The sequence below is a fragment of the Syngnathus leptorhynchus genome, chromosome 7 (assembly GCF_054491065.1).
Source record: "Syngnathus leptorhynchus isolate UIUO chromosome 7, UIUO_Slep, whole genome shotgun sequence".
Classification (NCBI taxonomy): Eukaryota; Metazoa; Chordata; class Actinopteri; order Syngnathiformes; family Syngnathidae; genus Syngnathus; species Syngnathus leptorhynchus.
In genome coordinates this window covers 1,370,663-1,393,071 of record NC_141201.1, presented here as the reverse complement: position 1 = coordinate 1,393,071, position 22,409 = coordinate 1,370,663, and the positions used below count along the sequence as shown (strand labels likewise).

The window sequence follows — 22,409 nt, the reverse complement described above, 5'->3', positions numbered from 1 at the left end:
TCAGACACAAATCAACCATTAAAATAAAATACATAATAATAATAATAATATATTCAATACAAAATGTTCTCAGCAAAGCTGATGTGCCCGTAAATAAAGTTGTATTGTGTTTATCTAATCTGTATTTACACTAGGGGCAAATATGTGCATTCCATGAAAAAAAAAAAATAAACTCCTGATGATTTTGGATAGGATTTGACTCAGCTGGTCAAACACAAAGTGATTCACGTAAGCGTCCGTGTTTGTTAACCGTGATCGTCGGCGGCGACGATAGGCCGCTCTCCGCCCCGTCGCTCACGCCGCACGGCTAAGCATCGCAGACACTCGGCGCCGCATCTCGCTTTTAAAATAAAAATGCAAATATCATCATCATCGCCGCGATTGTCCGCATGCGAGCGTGAGATTAAAGAATTAACGGATTGTTCTTGTCATATGACGGCCAAGATGTATTTTGGTGCCAGTGAAATAATTATAAACACAAAGTGGCGGCTTGCCGATGAAAGGTGATTTAATACCGAGATTTAATGGTTGTAATTAGTTGGAGGGGGGGGGGCGAACCCCCCCCCCCATCCTTTTATGGCGGCTCGGATGTGTGCGCCGATAAGGAACTTGTGCATAAAGGACTCCCTCAAGCATGTAAACAGCATCCAGTAAGCCACTTTTGCCACTAGAAAGTACTTTTAATTAACTTGCTTTCCTTTTTTTTTTTTTTTCATCTGCTCACGAAGGCCACAAGGAGAGTCAAAGTCTTTCTTGTTTACCCAGCAAAAAGCAAGACGCGGGAGAATATTCGATGTAAATAAAGCTACCAAACACTTAATCCCGCAGGAAGATGAAAAGTGACTAAGCCGTTGTGGGCGACTAAGAGACGGCGGCGCTCCTGTTGTGACTCGGCGCGATTATCGAGTCGGGACGACATCGGGACGCTTCTCGATGCTACGCGAGGACACCGCCGAGCCGTCTTTCCAAATACGAGCAGGAATATAAATGAACGCTTTCTCGGGATAACGATATTTCTCAACGTGTGCCTTTCCGAGGCCGGATTTGGGTGGCAAACGTGTGTCCTCGGCGACTTGATTACGATTTGCATGCTAAGATGTCGCTTTGGGCGTAAAGTGTGTTTGATGAAAAGTGGTCTTAATAAGGACACGGAAGGTGCCATTGCTGCTCAAACTGATGGATGAGCTGCCGGCTGCGATGTGAAAGTGGCCCCGGCCTCCTCCTCCTCCTCCTCCCTCCTTGGCGGGTTCAACAAAGTGCTATTTTCTCCAGGGGAGACGCGGCGTGATTGAAGTCTTTTCGACAAGGCAGAAATGCGATGGCACGCACAACGCTGGTGACAGTGACACACGAGCGGACAGATTAGCGTGTACGGACGGACGGCGGCGGCGGCGGCGACGCTTTGCCTCGCTTTATTGTGGGAGGCCACATGGCTCACCCACTCTGGACAATCGCCTCCTTTTGATTGGCCGACCCAAAATACCTGTCCTATGTCATGATGCGTTTATGAAAACCTACATCGAAATGTATAGGTCTTAAGAGCTAATAGCGTCCGATTAAACAGGTTCGCCCATTAATCGGTCAGACCCTCATCGATAATTCATATTTATTATGAATTATTATTTATGACAGTATATCGCAGCACACTAACTCATTTTTGTCACGGGCCACATCGTAATCATAGTTTCCTTCTGTATCAACGGCATACATTGAAATCAGAGATGGGTGAAAATTGCACAAATATTTAAAAAAGGTGAAAGATCAAAATTGATTTATTTTTTGAACCCGTGAAGTCAATTTGCAATTTTAGCATTGACACATGAAGTCAATGCACAATTTGTCCTGATGATGCGACGGGCCATATCTGGCCCCCGAGCCTCGGGTTTGATATCTGACACTAACACCAAACGATGCCTATTGCTATTTTTGACCATTACTAACGTTTTATTCGAATGACTTGTGGTCGGTCGTGAGTTCCTTGAAGCTGCATCATCCATCCTTGAATGCGAGAAAGACGTAAGCGATATCCCGTCTCGAAGAATCAAAAGCGCGCTTCTTTCTGTCAGATGGATCTGATGCCGGCTGATGTACATATCAGTGTCGGCGTATAAATCCTACTTGTCACCGTCAGCTGCCGTGGCCGCTTTTTGTGTCGCGGGAAAATGAAACCATTACCTGTTAAGCCGACGCTACGGCCGCGGGGTCATTTTTCTTTTCCAATGAAAAGCAGACTTTTTGGACACTTGTGATTGAAAACACATGGCGGCCCGGCCCGTGAGTGACAGCTGCTGCGGATAATGTAGCTACACGAGGAATCTATATTTTTTTTCCCATGCAAAATGAGACAAATGCAAAAACTATTCTTAAAATCAAATATTTAAAATAGCGAAGATGATTTTCTTCGAGCGTCACTTTTTACGATCACGGAATGAGGCCGAGGCAATGTATCATGTTGGCCTGTCGCTATTGGCTCCTCCAGCCCTACCAAAAAGGGCCCCAGCCCCGCCCATCCTCATCATTTCTCAGCTTTTGACAAGCGGACGATATTTCGGGATCTGAAAGATATCTGCAGGTAATTGGTTCGGCACTTGGAGACCAGCGGGAGACGGCGCTGCTTTTTATTTTTTAAAGGTGGAATTGAATTTCGGTTGCTGTGGGAAATGGAGGGAGTGTGGGTCGGGTACTTTTGTATTTAATTTGACTCTGTTCCATTTGCTTACTTCTTTGTCGACTATTTCTTTGCATTTTTGAAAAGCGCGGGTTTTTTTTTTTTCCATTTGCACCTTGCAGCTGTTTGTATGTTTCCCCAAAGTTCCTGCCCCCTTAATTCACCTGTGAGGATGTTTTGCCAATAGCTGCCATTGATTTTGACTCGGAGGCAAGCGAAGCCTCCATCTGAAAACTTTGATACTTATTTTTAAAAGGCTTTTGGACAACTCCGAGACAGGCCACGACGCAGGGGAGATGCATCACAAGCCAGTGGTGATGTTTTGCTGTTTTTATTTTTATATTTTCAGACAGACAGTGTACGGTGTTAGGGGAAATAACCTCAAACATTTTTTCTTTGGCGGTGATATTTTGAGAATCTCGGTTGCGTTGAACACCGACGGACGGAGGAACCGCGCCCACTCTTGCATCTTGTGCCGCTAATCCCTTAACATGCGTGGCCTTGTAATGACATACGCTGACCCACTTAGTTCCACTCTCACTCCCCTCAGACACACTGACATTTACATTGCCGCATACCAGCCGTCCGCACTTTGGCCTTGCTTTCACCTTGCTGGGTTTAAGTGCGCGTTGTCGTATAGCTTTTAGTCACGGAGTAGAATACGCAATTTAAAGTGGAGTCCTTAAGTCTGAATTACGATAAGTTGGAGCTTTGTTCAGTCAAACCTTAGCTTTGTCAAATGGAAAACTTTGCTTTGGCACCATCTTGTGGCACACATAGGCAACTACAAATATGTTTTCCCGAGAATCGCTATTCATGGCAGGAATTGGTCGTGATCTGAAATGCTTTTTGCCACCGATGCCTCTTTAAATGGGTTTTAAATAAAACAAAAGAAAGCATGTCTAATTTAAGCTGTTTTAACTGGTGACCGCTGTACACAAATAAAACAAAGCCGGGCGGTGTACGTGGCACGTACGTAGTGGAATGAATTTTGAATGAAAGCTTCTTTTATCGGTCAATTCCGCAATTTCAAGCGGCTGTGATAACACAGGGGCAAACACCGGCGGGGCCTTGAAGGAATTTTGTCTCCCCCAGCATCCTGCCAGTTTTGTTCCGCTGCCCATTTGTCAACAGGATGTCCAATCGCTCAGTGCCAGGCGGGCAAATCAGCACCTTGTCACTTTTGACATGACAATCGCCGCGCTCAGACAAGTCGGCGTGGCTGGCGTGTGTCTCGCGGCAACGGGGCTCCATAAAAAAAATAAAGCAGGCACCCAGAATAAAGCCAGGCCCCAGCGAGCATGCCATCTGCCAAAGCAGACATATTAGAGTGGCGAGGTGCCTTTGAGATGGAGGACGTTTCTTTTATCACGGGAATCAGAATCCTGATTGAGCGGCGTGACCAAACCTTATTGGGTCTTATCGCGAAATGACAAAGACTTATGTGGCTTGGCATATGTGTGATATATGCAAGACGACTCGCATGTGACATTTACTTCGAGAGATCATGTGACGCCTTTCTGTGGGAGAAAGAACTTCAAATGGATCACTGGGAAAATGAGTCATCATTTGACCATGATTAAGAATTTCATCACTCTGTCATTTTGTGCTACGGTAATTCCTTGCTTTGACTTGCAAGCGCGACCTTGAGATACGAGCACGGCTAAAAAAAAAATTGATTTTGAACGCTATGCTAATCTAACATTATTTTCTATGCTACTGTATATCGACTTAATTATTATTATTGTTGTTTGTCAATAATTCAAATGATTTTCCCTTTCAGGGTTTATGTAGCTCATGGAAGTGCAAATGAATTGGACATGGAGAAAGTCTCACAGCGACGGTGGAAGCCTGGAGGCAAACATTGATAGCAGACCTATTTAGTGGCGACTTCACAGAAAGATAATTAGTCCCCCCCCCCACAAACACACACACACACTACTAAGTAATTGGCTTCACTAGTGTCCGAGTGAGCAGGAGGACTGCGCTCACACATAGGAGGGTGTCATTTCCACGGCGGCCCGGCGTGTTCTCGTATTTTTATGACACCCTCCCACATCTGCTTTCACATGTTGTGCACTTAGCAGAAAGATTCACATATGTTGCTCACACAATAAATCACAGAGCCCATAAAAGAAGCGCCGCAGATTCATAGTCCAGTGATTTAGTATCAAATTTCTCCTTGGTTATGAATGTGGGAAAATGTAGCAATATTTCAAAGAGCTGGAGTCTCTTATTAATTTCATGTGGAGATATATTTTTTTAAAGGGTCATTTTGTGAACAGGTGGATTACAGTATGTTGTTCTCTACTATACTGTTGTATGTCAAACAATGTATACAAAACAATGCTCCAATATTTTATCACGCAAATTTATACTATGCTACGTTGTGTCGTTATGCTACGTCATGCTATGCTAGAGGTTTCACCAGGGAGTTTTGTCGTCAAGCCGAAATACAGCAATTTTATGCCAAGATATTTTATGGTAACCTTGAGAAACAAATGTAATTTTTTTTTAATAACAGAAAACACTTTGCTGCCACCTGAGCACGGTACAAGACGGACAGATGACATTGGAGAACTTAAGTTGACCGCAATCACAGTTTGAATGTGTATTCTTCAAGTAGCTGGGGCAAAAGCATATGTGGCCAGCTGTACACAATTGGGCAACACAAACCGGTTGAAATGTGTGTGAATGGGGTTCCGCTGGATGCCACTTTCATTTCCGTGATGTGTTTTTAATGGTGCTTCAGGAAGGGGCTATTAAGGTTATGATGGCCTCTCTCGTTGGATGGCAATTTGTAATGCGCTTTTGCGCCTAATGTAAGCACACGTGTTATTAGCTAGGCAGCTAAATATGAGCCGTCGTTGTTATGATGTAATTAATGACTTGGCCATTTGTGCTCTGAAGACTGAACCAATGGAATAAAAATGAAAAAAAAAGTAAAGTAAAGCAACCTTCAGCTTTAACCTTGATGTTTATCGTGCTCCACCCTGGCAAACGCGTTGCGCTGGGGTGATTCATTGACGCCGAGTAAAGTCTGCAAACTCTAAGTGTGGGTGTGCGTGACGAGAATCTCCTCGGGGTGCCATTACCCTGACATTCCACGCGGCAGCCTACTTTTTTTTGCCGGTACGATGAACCCGCTTTTTCCTCCTTTAACATATTAAAGGTGTGGTCTCCAACCTGCCATCTTGTAGAATTCCCCCAACGCGGGCGAGGCCAGTCATTATCATGCAATGACTTGTTGTCCAGCCTTTTGTTTTCCCTGCCAAAGCGTTCACAGCACAAAAGCGACGGATACTCATTAAAACATCACTCTGCTCAATCTACTCGTGGCCTGCCAGACGGTTCTGCGCCAACGCCGTGGGCCCGTGCCACCTGCCTGCCACGCGGAGGCTCGCTCACCTCAATTTAAAAACAAACAAAAGACGCCTGCTAAAGTGCCTCCTATTCGTTTGAAATTCAGCTCTCGTTCCCAGAACGACAACGCGGCCCGACGCCCACCGAGGGACATTAAGTATTTACCTGCAAAGCCACCGCAGTTATTTCAGATCAATTTGCCCGACGGTGTTCCTTTAATACAAAGTGCCGGTGTGAGGAGGAGGTTCGCAAAATAGCCCGCGCGAGGTATAATCAACGTGCCTTTGATCTGCCAAATTAGTGGCGAGGAAAGATGTTTACGTTATAATCATTCCCCAATTAGCCCTTTTTGGAATAATTGCTACTTGCCACCATGTTGTGAAATGAAGCTACGCTACCTGTACCTGATTTAATAAGCTGCCTGCCAAGGTGTCAATGCGGCATACTTTATTTTTAAAAATGACAGTACCGTCATTTTTTGGAAAATTATCAAGTGAAGTCCGATAGGGGCCGAGCAACAGCACCCCCGAGGAGGCCGGGCCGCTCTCGGCTCAGTCGGCTATGTCGGCCCACCCTTGTCGATGAAGAACGGGTCGTTTGTATTAGCAAAATGAGCTTTTCTGCGCCTGACGGGACCTAATGACACCGAGAGGTGTACGTAATGTGCCGGAACCTCATTACGTCTTCATAATCAACTCGGGCCCCTCGCGGCCCGCTTGGCGAAAAGGACGTCACACCCTCGGCGCCCTTTGGAAGATGCGCCTATTAACCCGACATTTTCTGCCGCCGCGATCCCTTTTTTGGAAAAACTGTAAAGACGGAAAAGCCGTAAGACGCGGCAGCGATCTAATTAGCGTGCCGTCGTTTGCTGGTTTCCAAGGTCACCGTGAACTTTTCCCCTAAATCGGCGATGGTGATTTTCTAAATAAGCGGGCTGGGATTGCTTTAGCCCACTTTTGGCGAGGCCAACTCCCATCGGGGGGCGGGGGGGTTGCGGTTGCGAGTGTGTTTTTAATTAAAACCAAGTTACATTGTTGGCGTAATTAAAGTGGCTCCTAATAACGCATTGTTTAATTAGGAGGTTCCGTTGATTAGATGCCCAAATAAGGATGAAGCTTAACAAGATGTGACACGGGGAAAAAAAACAAAAAAAAACAGCAGCCACCACTCAAGTAAGGATTTTATGAGGGAGAATTTTCACCGCCCCTTTCCCGTGAAAATGGAAACATTCTATATGAAATTAATACAAAGCATATTTATTAATGACGCATGTGAATCATCCAGACGGGGGCGCGCAGGAATGCGAAATGATAAATAAAGCCGCTCAAATCCCAGCGCCTAAATCCAATTTGAGGATTCCATCAAAAGAATGCTGCCTCTATTACCTATTAATAATCAGCCTGGAACAAAAAGCAATTATCAGCCATTCAAGCACGCTGAGTTGTTTTTTTTCTCCCCTCAACATTGATTACGTAGGCAAAACGGGAAAGCGCTCTGTTGATTCCGCATCCTTCATTACGGCATTGGCAAAAAGGTCTCGCCTGCAGACAAGAGCTTGCTCGGATTGGGAAAGCACTCGTCGGCGCTCGTTTACCCGGCTGACCCTGAACGCGATTTACAATGCAATAAAGCCAAAAGCAAAATAATTGCGGCGTTGCGCCCGGAATAGAACTCGCGGGCCAAGTGTGGTCTGCCAGGCGACGGCAGGAAACAAAAGACCCGCAGGGGCTCGCCTTAATACGGTCCCATTACAGAACCCGGCCCGGATTTGCCTTCCACAAGTAGACAAGGAGCCCATTAAGGCTGCCGCAGATGTATTTCAGCACCTCAGAAAGTCTGGCGGAGACATCTTGAGAGGCATACTTTTGTGCGCTGGCCGCACGCTTTAAAGCAAATGACCTTCCGCTGGCCGAGTCCATACCGGACATTAGCTTTACATTTTGTATCGACGAGGCCTGTTTTATGGGGCTCGCAAAAGCTAGCTGGGTCAGCGTCATGTTTGCGTGAGGGCTGTAAAGCTCATGATGCCAAATAAAATATGTCCTTTAATGAACTTTTATAGAGGGGAGCGGAAGCTTTGGAGAGCCGACGTAAGCATGCGGCGTAATGCCAATTTCCACCGCTGTTCTGCAGAGAGAAATTTTAACGCACAGCGGCAATAAGAAAAAGGATCTCATTTGTAGTTACTGGTAAAAATTGTGATTTGGCTCATTTATTCATTTAGCAGCGCTGTGTGAAAGAGTGACGATACGTGGACGGGTTTTGTATGGAAAGCACCGGCGGACAAATGGCGGATATCTCCTGAGAAACGTCGCGGTATCTTTGAGAGGATGTTTGCTAGCTGGAAGGCAGAAAAGGTGTTCCATTAATGTGGCCCATTTACCATTCAGTCACTTTCTGGTGTTCACTCCAGTTTTTCCCTAATGAGGCGTTTAAATGTATGATCATTAAAAAGGTATGTCTTTTTTTATGAGGCCATTTACAGATTGCCTATTGGAGCAGATCTTCGAGCGAACCGGCGAGGGGGGGGGGGGGGGCGCGTCTGTTTTACACGGCGAATCCAGCCGGCGTTATGATGGATGATGGCGGCGAGGGAAGGGAAAGGACTGCTGGACAGGGCGCAGCCTTCCACCTCAGTAGCCGGGGATGGCCCGGCCACATGCTGCTTGCATCATTACACAGCCTCGGCCCGGACCTCGGGTGCCGCCCTGATTGATGGGCTCCGCCGGGCCAAATGGCCCAATGGAGGCATTTGGTCCAGACTACGGCCCGGCCCATCCGTCTTAGAAGAGGCCTTGCCGGCTTTATCCGGGCTGCTCCTCTTAATCCCGCCTACTGATTAAAAAGGCCCGCTGGGTGCCTTGATGAGTCAATATTGTGGCAATTGGGAAGAGGCTCGATGTCAAATTCATAAATCAGAAGCGTCACAGCCGGTGTGATCGGCACCGGCGCTATGTCATTAGTCATGTGACCGCGTCATGTGATGATTACCGAAAATCATCTGCCCGACGATGACAACAGATGGCGACGTGAGAGCGAGGCGCTCTTCGGTTTGTTTGCTTTATTTTTTAATTTTCGGTGGCCACGTTAAAGCACGCAAGAGTTTAGACGACAAAATTCAGCTGTCGCCCTCAGCGAGCACATTAACATGTTTCAAATGCCAAGTATGCCTTTGGTTACCATGACGACTAGAGTGTACCCAAGACGGTGGTCCTTGTTCAGTCCCCGAGTCTTCAGACCTAAGATCTCTTGACTGTGAGCCAGACGTGCTAACAATGACACAACTGTGCCGCACTGTTTACTAAAATGTAAAAAAAGAAACAACTCTCAGTTGATGCCAAAGTTTTGGTGCAATCGCTTCGGTAGAGTTTGCATAATCCGGCTAACAGTCACACAGACAACATAATCCCTGTGGTGGAGGTAATGACAGGATTAGGCTGTGGATTGTGGCCAAGAAAATTTTCATTGTGGGAAGAGAATTCAATAAAAAAAAAGCAGGACGCCAGGGAGCGACATACAATTGCAGCCAATCGACTCGATTGGCTCATTTTGCTCAGTCGAGGCCTCGGTCGGAATTCATTGCGCGTCGGCCAAGGCGACGTTCCCTGGCAAGCCGTTTGTGCGAGTGTAAACCAACGCGTCGCCGTCTGCCCGAATGGATAGCGTAGCCCCGTGCGGCCAGATGCGGCGAGCAGCTGCACGCAGCTTGCCTGCTACCTTAACGCCTCAATAACTCCCATTACGATAAGCGTCGCTTTATGTTTTCATCGTCTGCCGCTACCGGAAAAAACTGGACGGGAAACAAAAATGAAGCATATCAAACAAAATTTGGGGAGTTTTTGATTCCCAGTTGAATGAATGTATCTGTTATTATTTTAGAAAATCTGTGTGGTTTTTTTTTTTTTTTTTTGGTTTTAGTATTCAAAACCGTAATGAAGCAGGAAGCGTTCCAGCTGGCTGCTTCCCAGTTGCTGGTCGGAAAGCCGGGGCGCCGAGGCCGCCGCCCGCCTGGCTTAATGAGTCGCTCACGCGTCAACGCTGGCACCGGCTCCGGAACATCTGCCTCTCGGGTACACAATTTACTTACATTTCACCTGCGCCGTTACTCCCGATGAGCCATCGTCTACTTAGCTCTGGTCCGGGGCATTGCCCGATTGTCCGTCCTATAAGATGGCAGTTTTGCCAGGCCCGGGGGAGCTTCATCGGCAAGTCTTCATTGCTGAAGCTTCCCCCCCCAAAGCGATTATCGATCATTGTCTGCGATTCCAACAAAACGTTGCTAAAGAACAATTTGGGTAAAACTTGTATAACGATCTGTTAGCGTGTACTGGCTTTTCTACGGTAATGATGTGTGAGCACGGACGACGGCGTCCTCTAATTACATGGCACGCACGCGTAACCGGCCCGCCCGTGACATTTAGCGAGGGCTTCCTCCGCCGAGTCGCCGGGTGAGCCGAGAAGATGGCATTAGGTGATAAGCTTCATTTCCTGCCCACCTCTCATCAGCACTTTTTCCCCGCCGCCTTCAAGTGCGGACGATTAGCATCAGGAAGCGTATCAGGACGGACATAACAAATGCACTCTCAAGGTGAACCTATTCAGGCCGCAATCTTTACCCGACGTAGACGATCGATTTTTTATTTATTTATTTATTTTTAAGGTTTATCTGCGTTTTTGTGTCCCGAGTCCCTCGGTGCCCCCCCGCAAAAGGGAACGGCCTTGTTTATATTCGCACGTCGCTCCGAGTTGCTGTCATTCAATGAAGTCAAAGCGTGTCCTTCATAGTTTGGGCCGTGATGTAATGCCGCTGTCGAGGTTTATTAATTGATATAAAAGACGCCTCGGAATTAAGCCAGGGCCGTTTGTTCATCGGAACGACCCATTCTTTTGGCGGTCGCCCTTGGGAACGACGGCCGCAACGAGGTTGTTGCGGGAACGCCGCGAGCTTCCTCCGGCGGGGGTCCGCTCGGTTCCGACGCAAATAAGTTGATTATGTCAGCGAAAAGCACCTCCGGTCGTTGTTTAGCGCTTGTAACGCTTACGACGGCTAATTAGCCGGGTGGGTTGCCTTTGATTTATAGTCCCTCCTATCAGCTTTTAATCAGCCGGGAGCAACGATCCGTGTGCGGCCCCAAAACCCCGTTCAATTACTAAGCGTCTGATCGTGACGGAAATGCCAAAGACCGAGAAGATTGTCACATTTTCTGCATAGATAATTCAGATAATTGAGTCATAATTAGAGCCGACGTATCGTTCGCCGATTATGAAGATGACACGCCGGTCTATCATTTATTCAAGAGCGAGCACAACAATGTGGCCTCGCCGGAGCCGTAATACGAGATTTGGTATTTAGCCGCCTTCCCCCTTTTCACACACGAGCTGCTAAAGGTAGCGTACTTTGACTATTGTGTGTACTGGACTATTTCTGAAAATTGTTCAACAGTGTTGGTCCCATTTATACTGACCAGAAAATGCCGTTTTTACAAGTGGCATAAAAGGCCTCGTAAATGTAAACAAGTCGGCCATTGCTAGTCTAGCTCTCGAGTCTGCTCTCAAACAAACAGCGTCACGTGATCGCAGATTTAAAACAGGCGAGCCAATTCCTCGCCGAGCGCCGCGGCGGCCGTCGTGCGGAACGTTTACCGGATCCGCGAGATTATGAATGGTCATCATTACGCCGACGCTTCTGCAACGGCCGTGATAAACACAAAGCGGGAGGGACAAGTAGACGACTCATGAAACCTAAGAGACTCTCCTGAGAAAAAAAAACAAAAAAAAAATCAATCTGTGGAGGAAAAACAAGTCCAAAATGGCAGCTATGACTAAACGTTATGAGACAAGCAACAATCACCAATGTCGGTTTCCAGTACTTGTTTCTATTTTATAAGCAGTAACACGATGTTCTTTTCAAAACGCTGTCCTTCTCTCTGAGCTATTGGTACTCGAGAGAATTTTCCTCTTTTAAAAATCCAATAAAAAAAAAAGAGCTTGTCATTTTACCACTGAACAGGAGCACAGGATGGTAAAACAACATCATCTCAATGTCACGCTGCTTGTGATGAAGCTCCGAGCGTGGACTAATAATAGCAAAGGAGCGAAGCGAGCGCACCGACACGGTCTGCTGTGGCCCGCGTGAGGCTGCAGAACTCGATTGTGCTTCCATGTACACGTTCCTCCTCCGCCATGAGGCGTTAGCTCATGACCATTTTCATCTGTTACTCCTCAGTCCGACGTCTTTTTCGATTTTTTATTTTTTTTGGGGCGCTAACCTTGGCTGTGAACTTGTCAGTCATAGTTTGGAGTACAAATACACCGGCGTGGTGCTCGGCTACACACTGAGCCGAGTTGCCGAGGTCGATTTGCTCCCCCTTGCTCATCCACAAGCTATTGATTTTTCTCTTTGACGTCTCTGCTTTTTTTTTTTTTTTTTTGCCCAAAAACGAAGCGCACTTTTGTGTGAAGAAACGTATACCGTCGGCACAGCGGTTTCCCTCCCATGTTGTTATAGAGTAAGAAAAATAAACTAAAACGGCTGGCTGTGATTAGACGTGCCCTTGTATCGTAAGCGGCGGCAAGACGGGATTCTTCGTGGCCAAAGTCTGCCTCGGAACGATGATGATTATTATTCTGACGAGTGAATCGCTCTTTGAGGGTTTCGACATTACTAAAAAAAAAATTCAACAATTATTTGCAAGTATCCCGGTGAAAATGCATGCGACAGCTTCAGTGATGGACACATAGTTGGGTGAGCAGGACGCACTAAAGTGTCTCGAGGTGGCAAATTGAACAGGAATTCCATTTGGGTTTTAAGTGCTTTTCAGGTGAACCCCAGGGGTTTATTTTGATGAAGTTCTACTCAGGAATTTTCCTAGAGGAGCTCCAAATGAAAGCAGGTATCTTAAATGATCATTTGTCAAATTAATTCAACCATCATCATCAAATGCGGAGGACATTTTGTAATAATTCAATTAGAGAATCGTCTGTGCTTTTTTTTAGTTCTGACAAGATGCCAAGGATAACTGTAGCACTGACCGAATGGAAATGATTTTTTTTTTTCAGGGGGGGGGGGGGCTCTATTCACAATTTGATATTCATCCCCCCACTCTCCGAGAGTGGAGCTTTATGGGGCAATCTAAACCTACGTGACCCACACTTCCCCTTTGCGGCGGCAACGGCCCGCATGCTACAATTGTGTAATTTCTATCAATCACGGCGCGAGGGGATTGTCGGCGGGAACCGAGGAACTGAGAGACGCGAGGATCAGGCTGGATCCGGGGAGACTGAAGTGATATTTATTGGTTTGCGGCTGGCTCATCGCTACAACTCCTCAACCTGTGGCCAAACTCACGACTTAGGGGAACTCAACTGCAATGCAGATATGCAGCAGTGATAAACAGGACGAGGCTCCAAAAAGGCAGTTTACGAATCAAAATGTACAATTTGCGCCTGAATACAACACATTGAATAGTAAAAAAGCTAGCTAGCTTTGTCTGGCTAGCTTTTTAATGTCTTTTATGTCTTAAAGCTTTACAAATGTCAATGTAAAGTTGTCAAAGAAGTAAAGTGGAGTGATACATCTCCACCGATAATGTAAAAATGTGGGAAAAGTCACACTTGACATGTTAGAAAAATTCAGTTTTGACTTTGGAGGCTCCTCCGAACTCCTCCAGGTTTGATATTGTATGAATTAGCCCCGCCTCCACATTTGTGTATGTAATGCAGCAGTTCCCCCAATTTAATTCATAGGTGCCAATTTAAATATTATCAAAAGACAATGTACACCCAACAACAAAAGCCACAAAAGCGCCGTTGTGTTATCTCGCCAGCATTAAATGTCAAGTTCGCACGTACTACGAATACGCCAATCTATCTCATTATCACATTTGCAAGCGAGCGATAAGCCCCAGAAGAGAGAGAAAGAACATTCCCATGTGTTATTTAAGCATCGGGCTGTTAAAATATTTTCTGAAGCAGGTTTGACATTTCGCCAAATCTAATTGCAACCTCAAAAAACAAACGGCATTGAGGAAACATGTCAGACGTGGCCCTGGCAGCACATTTAAACATCCTTTTCATTCATGTCGGCTACTTAGTTCGCTCTCTGGCGATCTGGCTAAATCTCCGCCACATAAATGTCACGTTTTGCATCCAGGCATTGCTGAGGCGCCGAAGCTGCTTTTATTTGCATACGGGCGAGGAATGGGGACGGGGGGGAATGTCGCGTTATGAAAGTTCAGGTTCAAGTGGCGCACAGGCGACGTCACATGCGCGGCGGCCTCGTTTTAATTGGTCGCTGTGGCATTTTTTTTGGGATGGCACAGCTGTGCTTTATGGGGGTTCCTTCAAGGTTTATTCTGACATTTTTTTTTGCATCCATCACGTAACCCAGCAAGCTTCAGTTTGAGTCCAGCTGGCATAACGGTGTAAAATGTTACCACACGCATAATGGCCGAAGTCAATTTGACCATAAAAAGGGTTAGGGGGTTTTTTCTTTGTCTTAAATGTCTCGGGATGCAGCCACCTCTACTAAAATGAGCTATGTTGGTAATTACACAAATCATTCCATTTTAGCACACAAATATAATTCATGAATACAATCAGTGTTGAGTTCCATTTTTTTTGTTTTATGACAAAAAAAGTTCTACAAAATGACACGCCAATAATGTAGGAAGATGACAATATTAAAAAAATATATACAAATGTAGTGAGAGATTGCCACACTGTATGTACATGAGTGGTGGCCATTTTGCTTAAAGATTGAGTCTCAGAATTAAGATGCTGACCTTGAGTGAGGCTTGGCGAACAGATGAGTGATGGTCCTCCTCAAAATCACACTGTAGCATTTCCATCATGCCAGCGAGCTGTCAGGTTAGCTTAATTTCAGCTAGTGCTCCATTAGTTTTACCTGCAAATGCAAATGAGCGTCACATGCGGAAAGCTAACGGGAGAAATAAAACTTACTCCAGGTCGGAAGTCATTTAATAAATCCAAAACTACATGTAAATATGACACATATTTTGTCTGTTTACTTGTTCTCCGTAAAGTTAGCGCCATTACCAATTCCTTTTTGGTCAAGTGGCTTTTTAAAGTAAAACAGGGTGTGGCCGACTTCGAGTTCTAATGGGCGAAACCAAAGCGGCATGACATAATGGACCCTGATTACATTTAAATAAGATCAAATTTGACTTTGCAGATCACTCGGCTGTTATTGGTGACCACATCAGTCCGTCTCAGGATGTGGCTGGAGTCTTTTTAATTCACACCTGAAGAGGAGCAGCTCCCCATTGTGCCCTTCCTCCTCCTCGTCCTCCTCCTCATCTCGTGGTTGAATGGGTGACCTTCTCAGCACGCAGGCTATCATAATGTGTTGCGAAAAGGTCAGCGAGGAGCAGACTCTCACTCCTGATATTTGTGCCGACTGATAGAGCCTGCCCTGTGGTTACACACGTGCGCAGTGCCTTTCAGTCAATATTCATAAGAGGAGACTTTCTGGGGAAAAATAAAGGACTAGCATTCTAAGAACATGCGCTTCATGGAAGGCTCTTTTTAGATATGTTTTCTAATTATTTTGTATTGGTTTCCGTTATTTTCCCTTTTAGTTGTAGGGTTGTTTTATCATTTGTTTGTTTTTTCTGTAATGTTATAGTATTTTCTAAAATGTCTTTTTGTCATAATTATGAATTAGGATTTGTATGTATTAATTAAATTTAAATCATTTAGCTTTAAAGATGTTTGGGTTTCCCGTCAACTATTTTTGTCACTTTTGATGTATTTTTAACCTCTAATTATTTCGACTCTCATTGGTGCGCGAGTGTGCCTAATAATTTGACTTGTGCCACACCCATCAGCGAATCCCAAATGTATTCCTGACGGGTGATAATATTCGTAACAGAGTTTCATTCACTGTGAACGTGTGAATGTTTTTCGAGCGCCGTTTACTCTGGCTAGCAATCAGGAGTCTTTGTTGAGAGGAAAAAAAGAAAAAGGCTTTTGGTGCAAGGTGAAAAGCATGTGAGACAGATGTGCAACGTAACAGGTGAAATCCTCCCAACGGCCGCCATCAAATCGCTTCATTGACCAAACAAAGACAAATGGCTTACAGCTGTTCTACCAGCAGCCATCACATTCATACGAGGGGGGGTGCAATGATGCATTGAGATCGCAAGACCCCCCCATCCCCCCCCATCCACCACCACAGGCAAGCAAACAAACAAACCAACAAACTGCATTAAACATGAGATCACAGCGCAATTACTACAGTTAAATGCTTGAGTGCCTACATTTTAAACATGCATACCCAGCAATGGGTTCATTATGGTGCTTGGAGTTGACGCTCAGAATATTGCCTCAAAATAGGTATAAAAAAATCAAAAATAATACAAAGATTTTTTTTGGGGGGGGGAGAATACACACACTTGCATGTATTGATATGCACGAAGGCGTCACTATTGATACATCAATAAGACTCCATCGCAAATTGGCGGAAAGCTTCATCAAATCAAATCTCACACCAACAGTGTCTGATCCCCAACATGAGGGCGCATTAATGTCTTCCATTGACTCCAAACTCAAATGGTACAATCTGCATACAAATGCTGAAACATTACAGCCGGGTCACGCCCTGTTCGCTCGCGGGGAAAAATGTCCATTAAAGGACATTAAAGGTCAAGTCGACTGTAAGAACGCCGAAGCATTCTTCTCCGAAAAAATGTTATGCATCCATTGACTTCATTTTTAAAATGATCCAGAGAGTTTGCGCCACAACTTAGACCTGTTTCCATATTTTTTAAAAATGTGCGTTGACAAACCTATTTTCATCTAGTTCTGGTTAAGGAAGACAAATTTATCACTCCAAGAAAAATGAACCAGCCTCGAAATGTATCAAAGTGAATATTGAAATGATCATTTGTTCTGTGCGGCATCAAAGCAGTCACACATTCCATCAAACTTTGACTTTGGGGCAGAGCGACAGAAGGCGAACCTCACTGTGGGACGGGGGGCGACCAAAATAGACGTCCCCTAGATTCTTCCCCGTGATAAGGCGGATATCGCTGTGGCCGGCCGGTGTCCTTGACTCCCGGAGGAAACATTCCTGCAATTATGAAGCAGCCAATCTGAGGCCAGTCAGGATGTTTTTTTTCGTGTCTTCTTAGCTTGAAGCTTGTTATGCTTCTCTAGGGACGCTCAGGTTGTACTACAAAGTATTCTCCTTCCCATCACGGGGAGTACGGATTTCACTGCTAGCTACGCTTTAAAAATTCACTTTTTAAATGAATTCCAGATGCCAGAAAAAGATAAAGCAAAGCCTTTTTTTCCCAGAGTGCTGTAATATTTGTAGTTATTTCATATTTTGTTGTATTATTCAGGGCGGCATAAATGTCTTTGTGGTTAGCGATATCCGCACACATCGCACGAGAAGAACTGGACTGGATGTCTTGTCTGCAACGATAATTTGTTCCAGGAAGCGCGTTATTGCCATCGTTAACAGAAGACTAAATGAAAAACACATTTGATCGGCAGAGCTTCCAGCAAACTGAGCGTCCTGGAAATGTTAGCAGTTGAATGAAGAAAATAGAAAATTCATCAGCTGCCAACTTCAGATTCATCTTTTTTTTTTTCCAGCGAGGATTTGGAGGGTTAAGAGTAAACGCTAATGCCGAGTGGGTCGCTGACATTTTCAAAAGGAATGATTTAGCTCAACTAGAATGTTCCAGGGATAAATTAACATCCTGCCAAAAGCTTCTATTTGACTCCAGGGGCCCAGAATTCTTTTTTATTTCAAACTTCTTTGCTCTCATGGAGCGTGACCAACTACGTGGAGAGCAACCTTTGGAAACACGCCTTGTATCCTGACCCCATCCATGCGTGACCCAGACGTGACTGAACAGCTTTCAAGATGGACGGACGGACAGACAGACTCATTCATTCAGTGCTCAAAAAGCTAATTCATTTCAAGCAAATACTAAGAAGAAAAATCAACCCCCGCCTAGTCACACTTTGCAACAATTCCACAAGAGGGCATAAGCCAGCCAGGGTTTGCCAAAAAAGGAGGGTAGGAATTGGTGTCAAGGAAGTATTTCAACTGAAGGACTAAATATTCGCAAAACATAGTTTTGCCCAAAATTGCTAACCGTGAACTCTTCCTTGAAGAAGGAAGGAGCCCCCCCAGCTAACAAACAGACTTTGCCTTAGAATTGTGGCTGGCTTTTTCCGAGTCAAATCGTCAGCGTTATTACGCCCGGCGAAAGTGGTTAGCGTCTCCGCAAGACCTCAGAGGACCAAAATGAAAGGCAGCCACACATGAAATGCATACCAAAGAAATGGAGTGAAGCCACGAGCCACTTTCTACGTGCTGTGATAGCAGCCGGACGAAATCTAGAGAGGTCCGCGAAAGAAATATTAACGATGGCTAACTGTTGAGTATTGCGAGAGCTGAAGGCGTTTAAAGGGCAAGTGACAACCTGCGACCAAACCAACGTGAAATGACGGGACGCCATCTGCTGAACGTCGGAGAATCTTCAACTGACATAAAATTGAATTCAGCTGACAGAAAAATATAGCACAGACATATTGAATATTTACAGTTGATCCATTCCTGTGATTATGAATAAGGGACGCGAGGCCATGGGGAGTGGCTCAATTTTCTTATGGAATCTTACTGCCATCTTCTGGCCAATTCATCTTGGTTTGTCCAAGGACCCAGGGTAATTTCATGGAAATATGACAAATTATGATTTCTTTTTTTTCCAGTTTTTCCTATACCCTTGAGTTGAATTGTATCTGTTTATTTTCATCATTAAGACTTAAAAATATCAAATGTATATGCATAATTATTAGCAGTATATATAATTATATTTTTGATGTTTTAGCTCAAGATTCTTTGGGGTCTTTCAAAAGAGTTCATCTAAAGGTTGTATCTTTTTTAAACAATACCAAATATTACAAATATTCAACAAATAAAACATGACTACATGACAGATGCATACTTTCTATTTTTCATTATTCTGTTATTTTACTCATGATTAATACTCTTAACATGTTTTGAAACCAAGAAAAAAAAAAGAGGTTAAACATTGCAATACAGATTTATTGTATCGTATTTGAGTCTTTTGCTGTAGTTGCACAAAGCAAAAGGCAGTGGGCGCCATATTATTGGGTTTGATTAGAGCTGCTTTTTATGACAACTTTATGGGTGGACTTGGAGGTCTGTTTTTGGCTTCAATCTCATTGTACATTTGTTTTTAAGTTTACAAACCGCAGTTTGTTTATTCGGAGTGTACATTTCAAGTGCATTGAGTAATTATAAAATTATGGACCAATAACTGTGGTGTTTTTTTAATGTACTTAGATGAACCTCCATTTAACTGCGTATTAACTGTTGCAGGGAGTTAACAGTCCCTTCCTTTGTCCTTTTACATCCAAATTAGCATCATTACAAGACTATTTATCGTCTCAATTGGTTGTTTGGGGTCATTTACAGCTGGCTGTGGAAGATTAATCCACAAAAGCTGCCCGTAATGTCTATTTTGCGTACAGTATAAATGTCATAACAATTGAATTAATTCAATTCAGCGTTGGTTTAAATGTGTGCCAGCAACATTTTATAGTAATTGTGTTTCGCAGAACATTGATCTTATAAAATAAACGCAAATGTGGCTTTATGACTTGTGAACAGTGCCCAAAGTAGGTTGTGACTTATGTCAGCTGAGTGAGAGGGGATAAAATCAGTCAGTTTACACAGCAATAAAGACCAGCTTTATTTCATCTTGGTACAGCATTTAAAATTGATTAAAAATGAATTTAACACAATTCTTCCTGGGGTTTTTTTTATTTTATTTTTTTTAACTTTGATCATCACAACTTGAAGCAAAAAGTGCTCCGCATCAGTGCTTCAACAAAATGGCAGGCAGCCACAATTATGGTATTGTAATTTGATTGTGTCTGGCTTCTGCGACCTAATTATGAAATATCTTCCATTGAATTCAGAGTGTTAAAACTGTCAAGGGGCAACAAGCAAATATTTCCAGAATACTGTCAAACTTGCGACCAATTAAAGTCACAGTCGAGAATACTTTAGTTGGCATTTTGGGGGAAATGTTGAGACACAGGGAACAAAAACAATGTAGGCCTTCATTACCCATCAAAGCGCCAAAGCTAATCAAAAACTAAGCTCATGACTGTAGATGCTAACTGAATGTAGCCTCTTGAAAGGATTTGTAACTTTGTATCTGATCGTGTTGGCAAAGTTTGTACACCTAACTGTAATGCTGGCAGTGATGCTAAAGCTAACACTCCAAGTACATGATCCAACTAGGACATGACAAGCACCATCCTTGCTGGGCCTGGTTTAAGATCCGCCATGCCAACTCTTAAGCTAGAGGAGCGTCAACATCTTTTTGTTTTGTGCTATATTTTACGGTGACTGACTGTAATGCAACTTTACTACTGGGTTAGTGACAGGCTAAGGCACAGTTGCCTCACCACCCGAGGAAGAGACTCCATCGAAAAACGAGTCCACTACTTTTTTAATACCTTCGATCATTCCTGAGTTCTGCCGTTACAATGGCTCCTCCACATGCAACATTCCAAGGATAGAATAAGCCTGTGCTTACGGTTTTTATTTTTTATCGGATCTATGTCTTCATTCAAATGCTGACTAATTATATTCTGCGTCAGTGTATGTTAGTGACAGACTACAGTGCGTTCAGACTAATTCACCGCCATAAAATTCTGCCGAAAAAACAAGGACCACCTCTACCATAATACAGTCTTTTCTCAAAGAGATGAATATTGAGTCCTGTTGTAGTCATCGCCTAAATCGTAGTTGACCTGAGGTACAGCGCAGTCTGTGAAAAAGTTGGAGAAGGCTAACGAGCACAGCGCGTTATCCTCGATGCCCAATGGGGCGGCGGCCTCCGGGTGGCAGTAGAGTGGGGGCTGGACAGGCATTGGGAGCTTCCTGGCAAGCGGCGGCGAGCAGCTAGTCCACGACTCAGGGTAAAGGAGACCCCCGATGAAGTGGTGGCCATCGTAGGAGTTGGCGGCGACGCCGTCTGGGCCAGGCACGCTTTGGTAGAGTTCCTGTTCGGCCGCCGAGCTGATGTAATCGGGTCCCAGAAGTTCAAAGAAATCCGCCGCCTCTGGGTTGGCTCGCTCCAGGTCCCGTAGCGAGACTCCTGCCACGGGGTTGATCTTGGAGCAGTTGGCCGGCTCGGTGAAGAAGGAAGGCGGCAGGTTACGGTGGCGGAGGGGCGGCTTCCTGGCTTTCTCACTACGGATTTCCGTGGTGGGGCTGAAGAGGGCAGCCAGGCTACGGTTCTGCAGGCTGACCTGGACGCCATCGCGCTTGGGGACGGTCTTGCCCGCCGGGGGTGAGGACGCTGGGCCCTTCCCTCCCGCATCGGTGACGTTGATGATCCCGGTGCACCTCTTGATTTGCTTCTGCAGATACTTGCGGTGGTTGACTTTCCTCTTGGACTTGACCGGCTTGTCCAAGGCCAGCTTGATGTTACTGGAGGCTGAGTCCATGAAGCTCAGCAGCTCCTTAGTGGTCTCCTTGTAGTCCTCTTCCTTCTCCGGCTCACCAAGGAGACCCCCATCCATTCCCGAGCCAGGGAAGCAAAAATTCAGAAACTGCGGGTTCATGATGGCGGCCATTCCTCACCCACCGCAATCCAGACAAGTTCCTCAGATCATATTCACCACTATCCTGATGCTGCTCGACATTCCGGAGCACAAGTGAGGAGACGAAGAGCGGAGGGAGGGGTTCTTTCAGGGGGCCGGACCCCGTGATGTCAAGAGAGAGGGGGTGTTTCCCCCTTCAAAGAGCGCAGGACTTAACTCTTTGCTTGTCCCGGGGCCACCTGCATCCCCAGAAGGATTTTGTTTGAGATTCCATGCTGGGCAAAGGACAATAACCTCGCTGAGGAACACTCCTCTGTCGTTTGAGTTTGCCCAGTAAAAGTAAAAAGGAGACTGTGGAAAAAGACAACAAAGAACTTGACCACGCTCCCTCACTCTGGGGCCAATTAGAATTCCCGGGAAAAGTGGAAAAATATGCATAATTATTAAAGATAGCCTACTTTTTCATTCGCTGTTTTGACGACAAACTAGAATGTCATGCCAAAAGGAATTCAGAGGATAACTATTCCCACATGGCTCTTTATCCCAATCTGGGGATACAAGACTTCTGAAGAAATCAAGTATTACCACAGCCTTGTCATATTCAGGCCTACTTGCGTTTGTTGTGTTTGAGTGAAAAACCACAACATGAGATTTCTCTTTCTTCGAACAAAACACTCAATTTGTACTCATTAATACAATCGAGTATTTGCTACTGATACTCATTATCTGGTCAACTTCCCTTTTTACCGTTTGG

General features: G+C 45.0%; 2 protein-coding genes across 5 annotated transcripts in view; both read right to left on the bottom strand.

The window, feature by feature from the left end:
• The window catches only part of prcp (prolylcarboxypeptidase (angiotensinase C)), a 38,282-nt gene that overhangs the window by 6,832 nt on the left and 9,041 nt on the right, over window positions 1-22,409 (bottom strand). The window contains exon 12 of one of the 4 annotated variants that reach the window (XR_015066751.1): window positions 14,815-14,936. Coding sequence is in view for 2 of the 4 variants with exons in the window: in XM_085917090.1 (XP_085773216.1) it covers window positions 14,896-14,936 (41 nt within the window). In the remaining 2 variants the exon portion in view is untranslated. Of the gene's footprint in view, window positions 1-14,804; window positions 14,937-22,409 lie in introns of those variants that run through there. The other 3 variants (XM_085917090.1, XM_085917088.1, XM_085917094.1) reach the window with 3 other exon arrangements.
• Window positions 16,412-21,697, bottom strand: fam181b (family with sequence similarity 181 member B). The gene has a single exon (XM_085917097.1). The coding sequence runs from the start codon at window positions 21,686-21,688 to the stop codon at window positions 20,807-20,809; it is 882 nt and encodes a 293-aa protein (XP_085773223.1). The 5' UTR covers window positions 21,689-21,697; the 3' UTR covers window positions 16,412-20,806.

Bases quoted from the DNA above. Each gene is read 5' to 3' on its own strand.
- fam181b (XM_085917097.1), bottom strand. From the start codon at position 21,688: ATGGCCGCCATCATGAACCCGCAGTTTCTGAATTTTTGCTTCCCTGGC.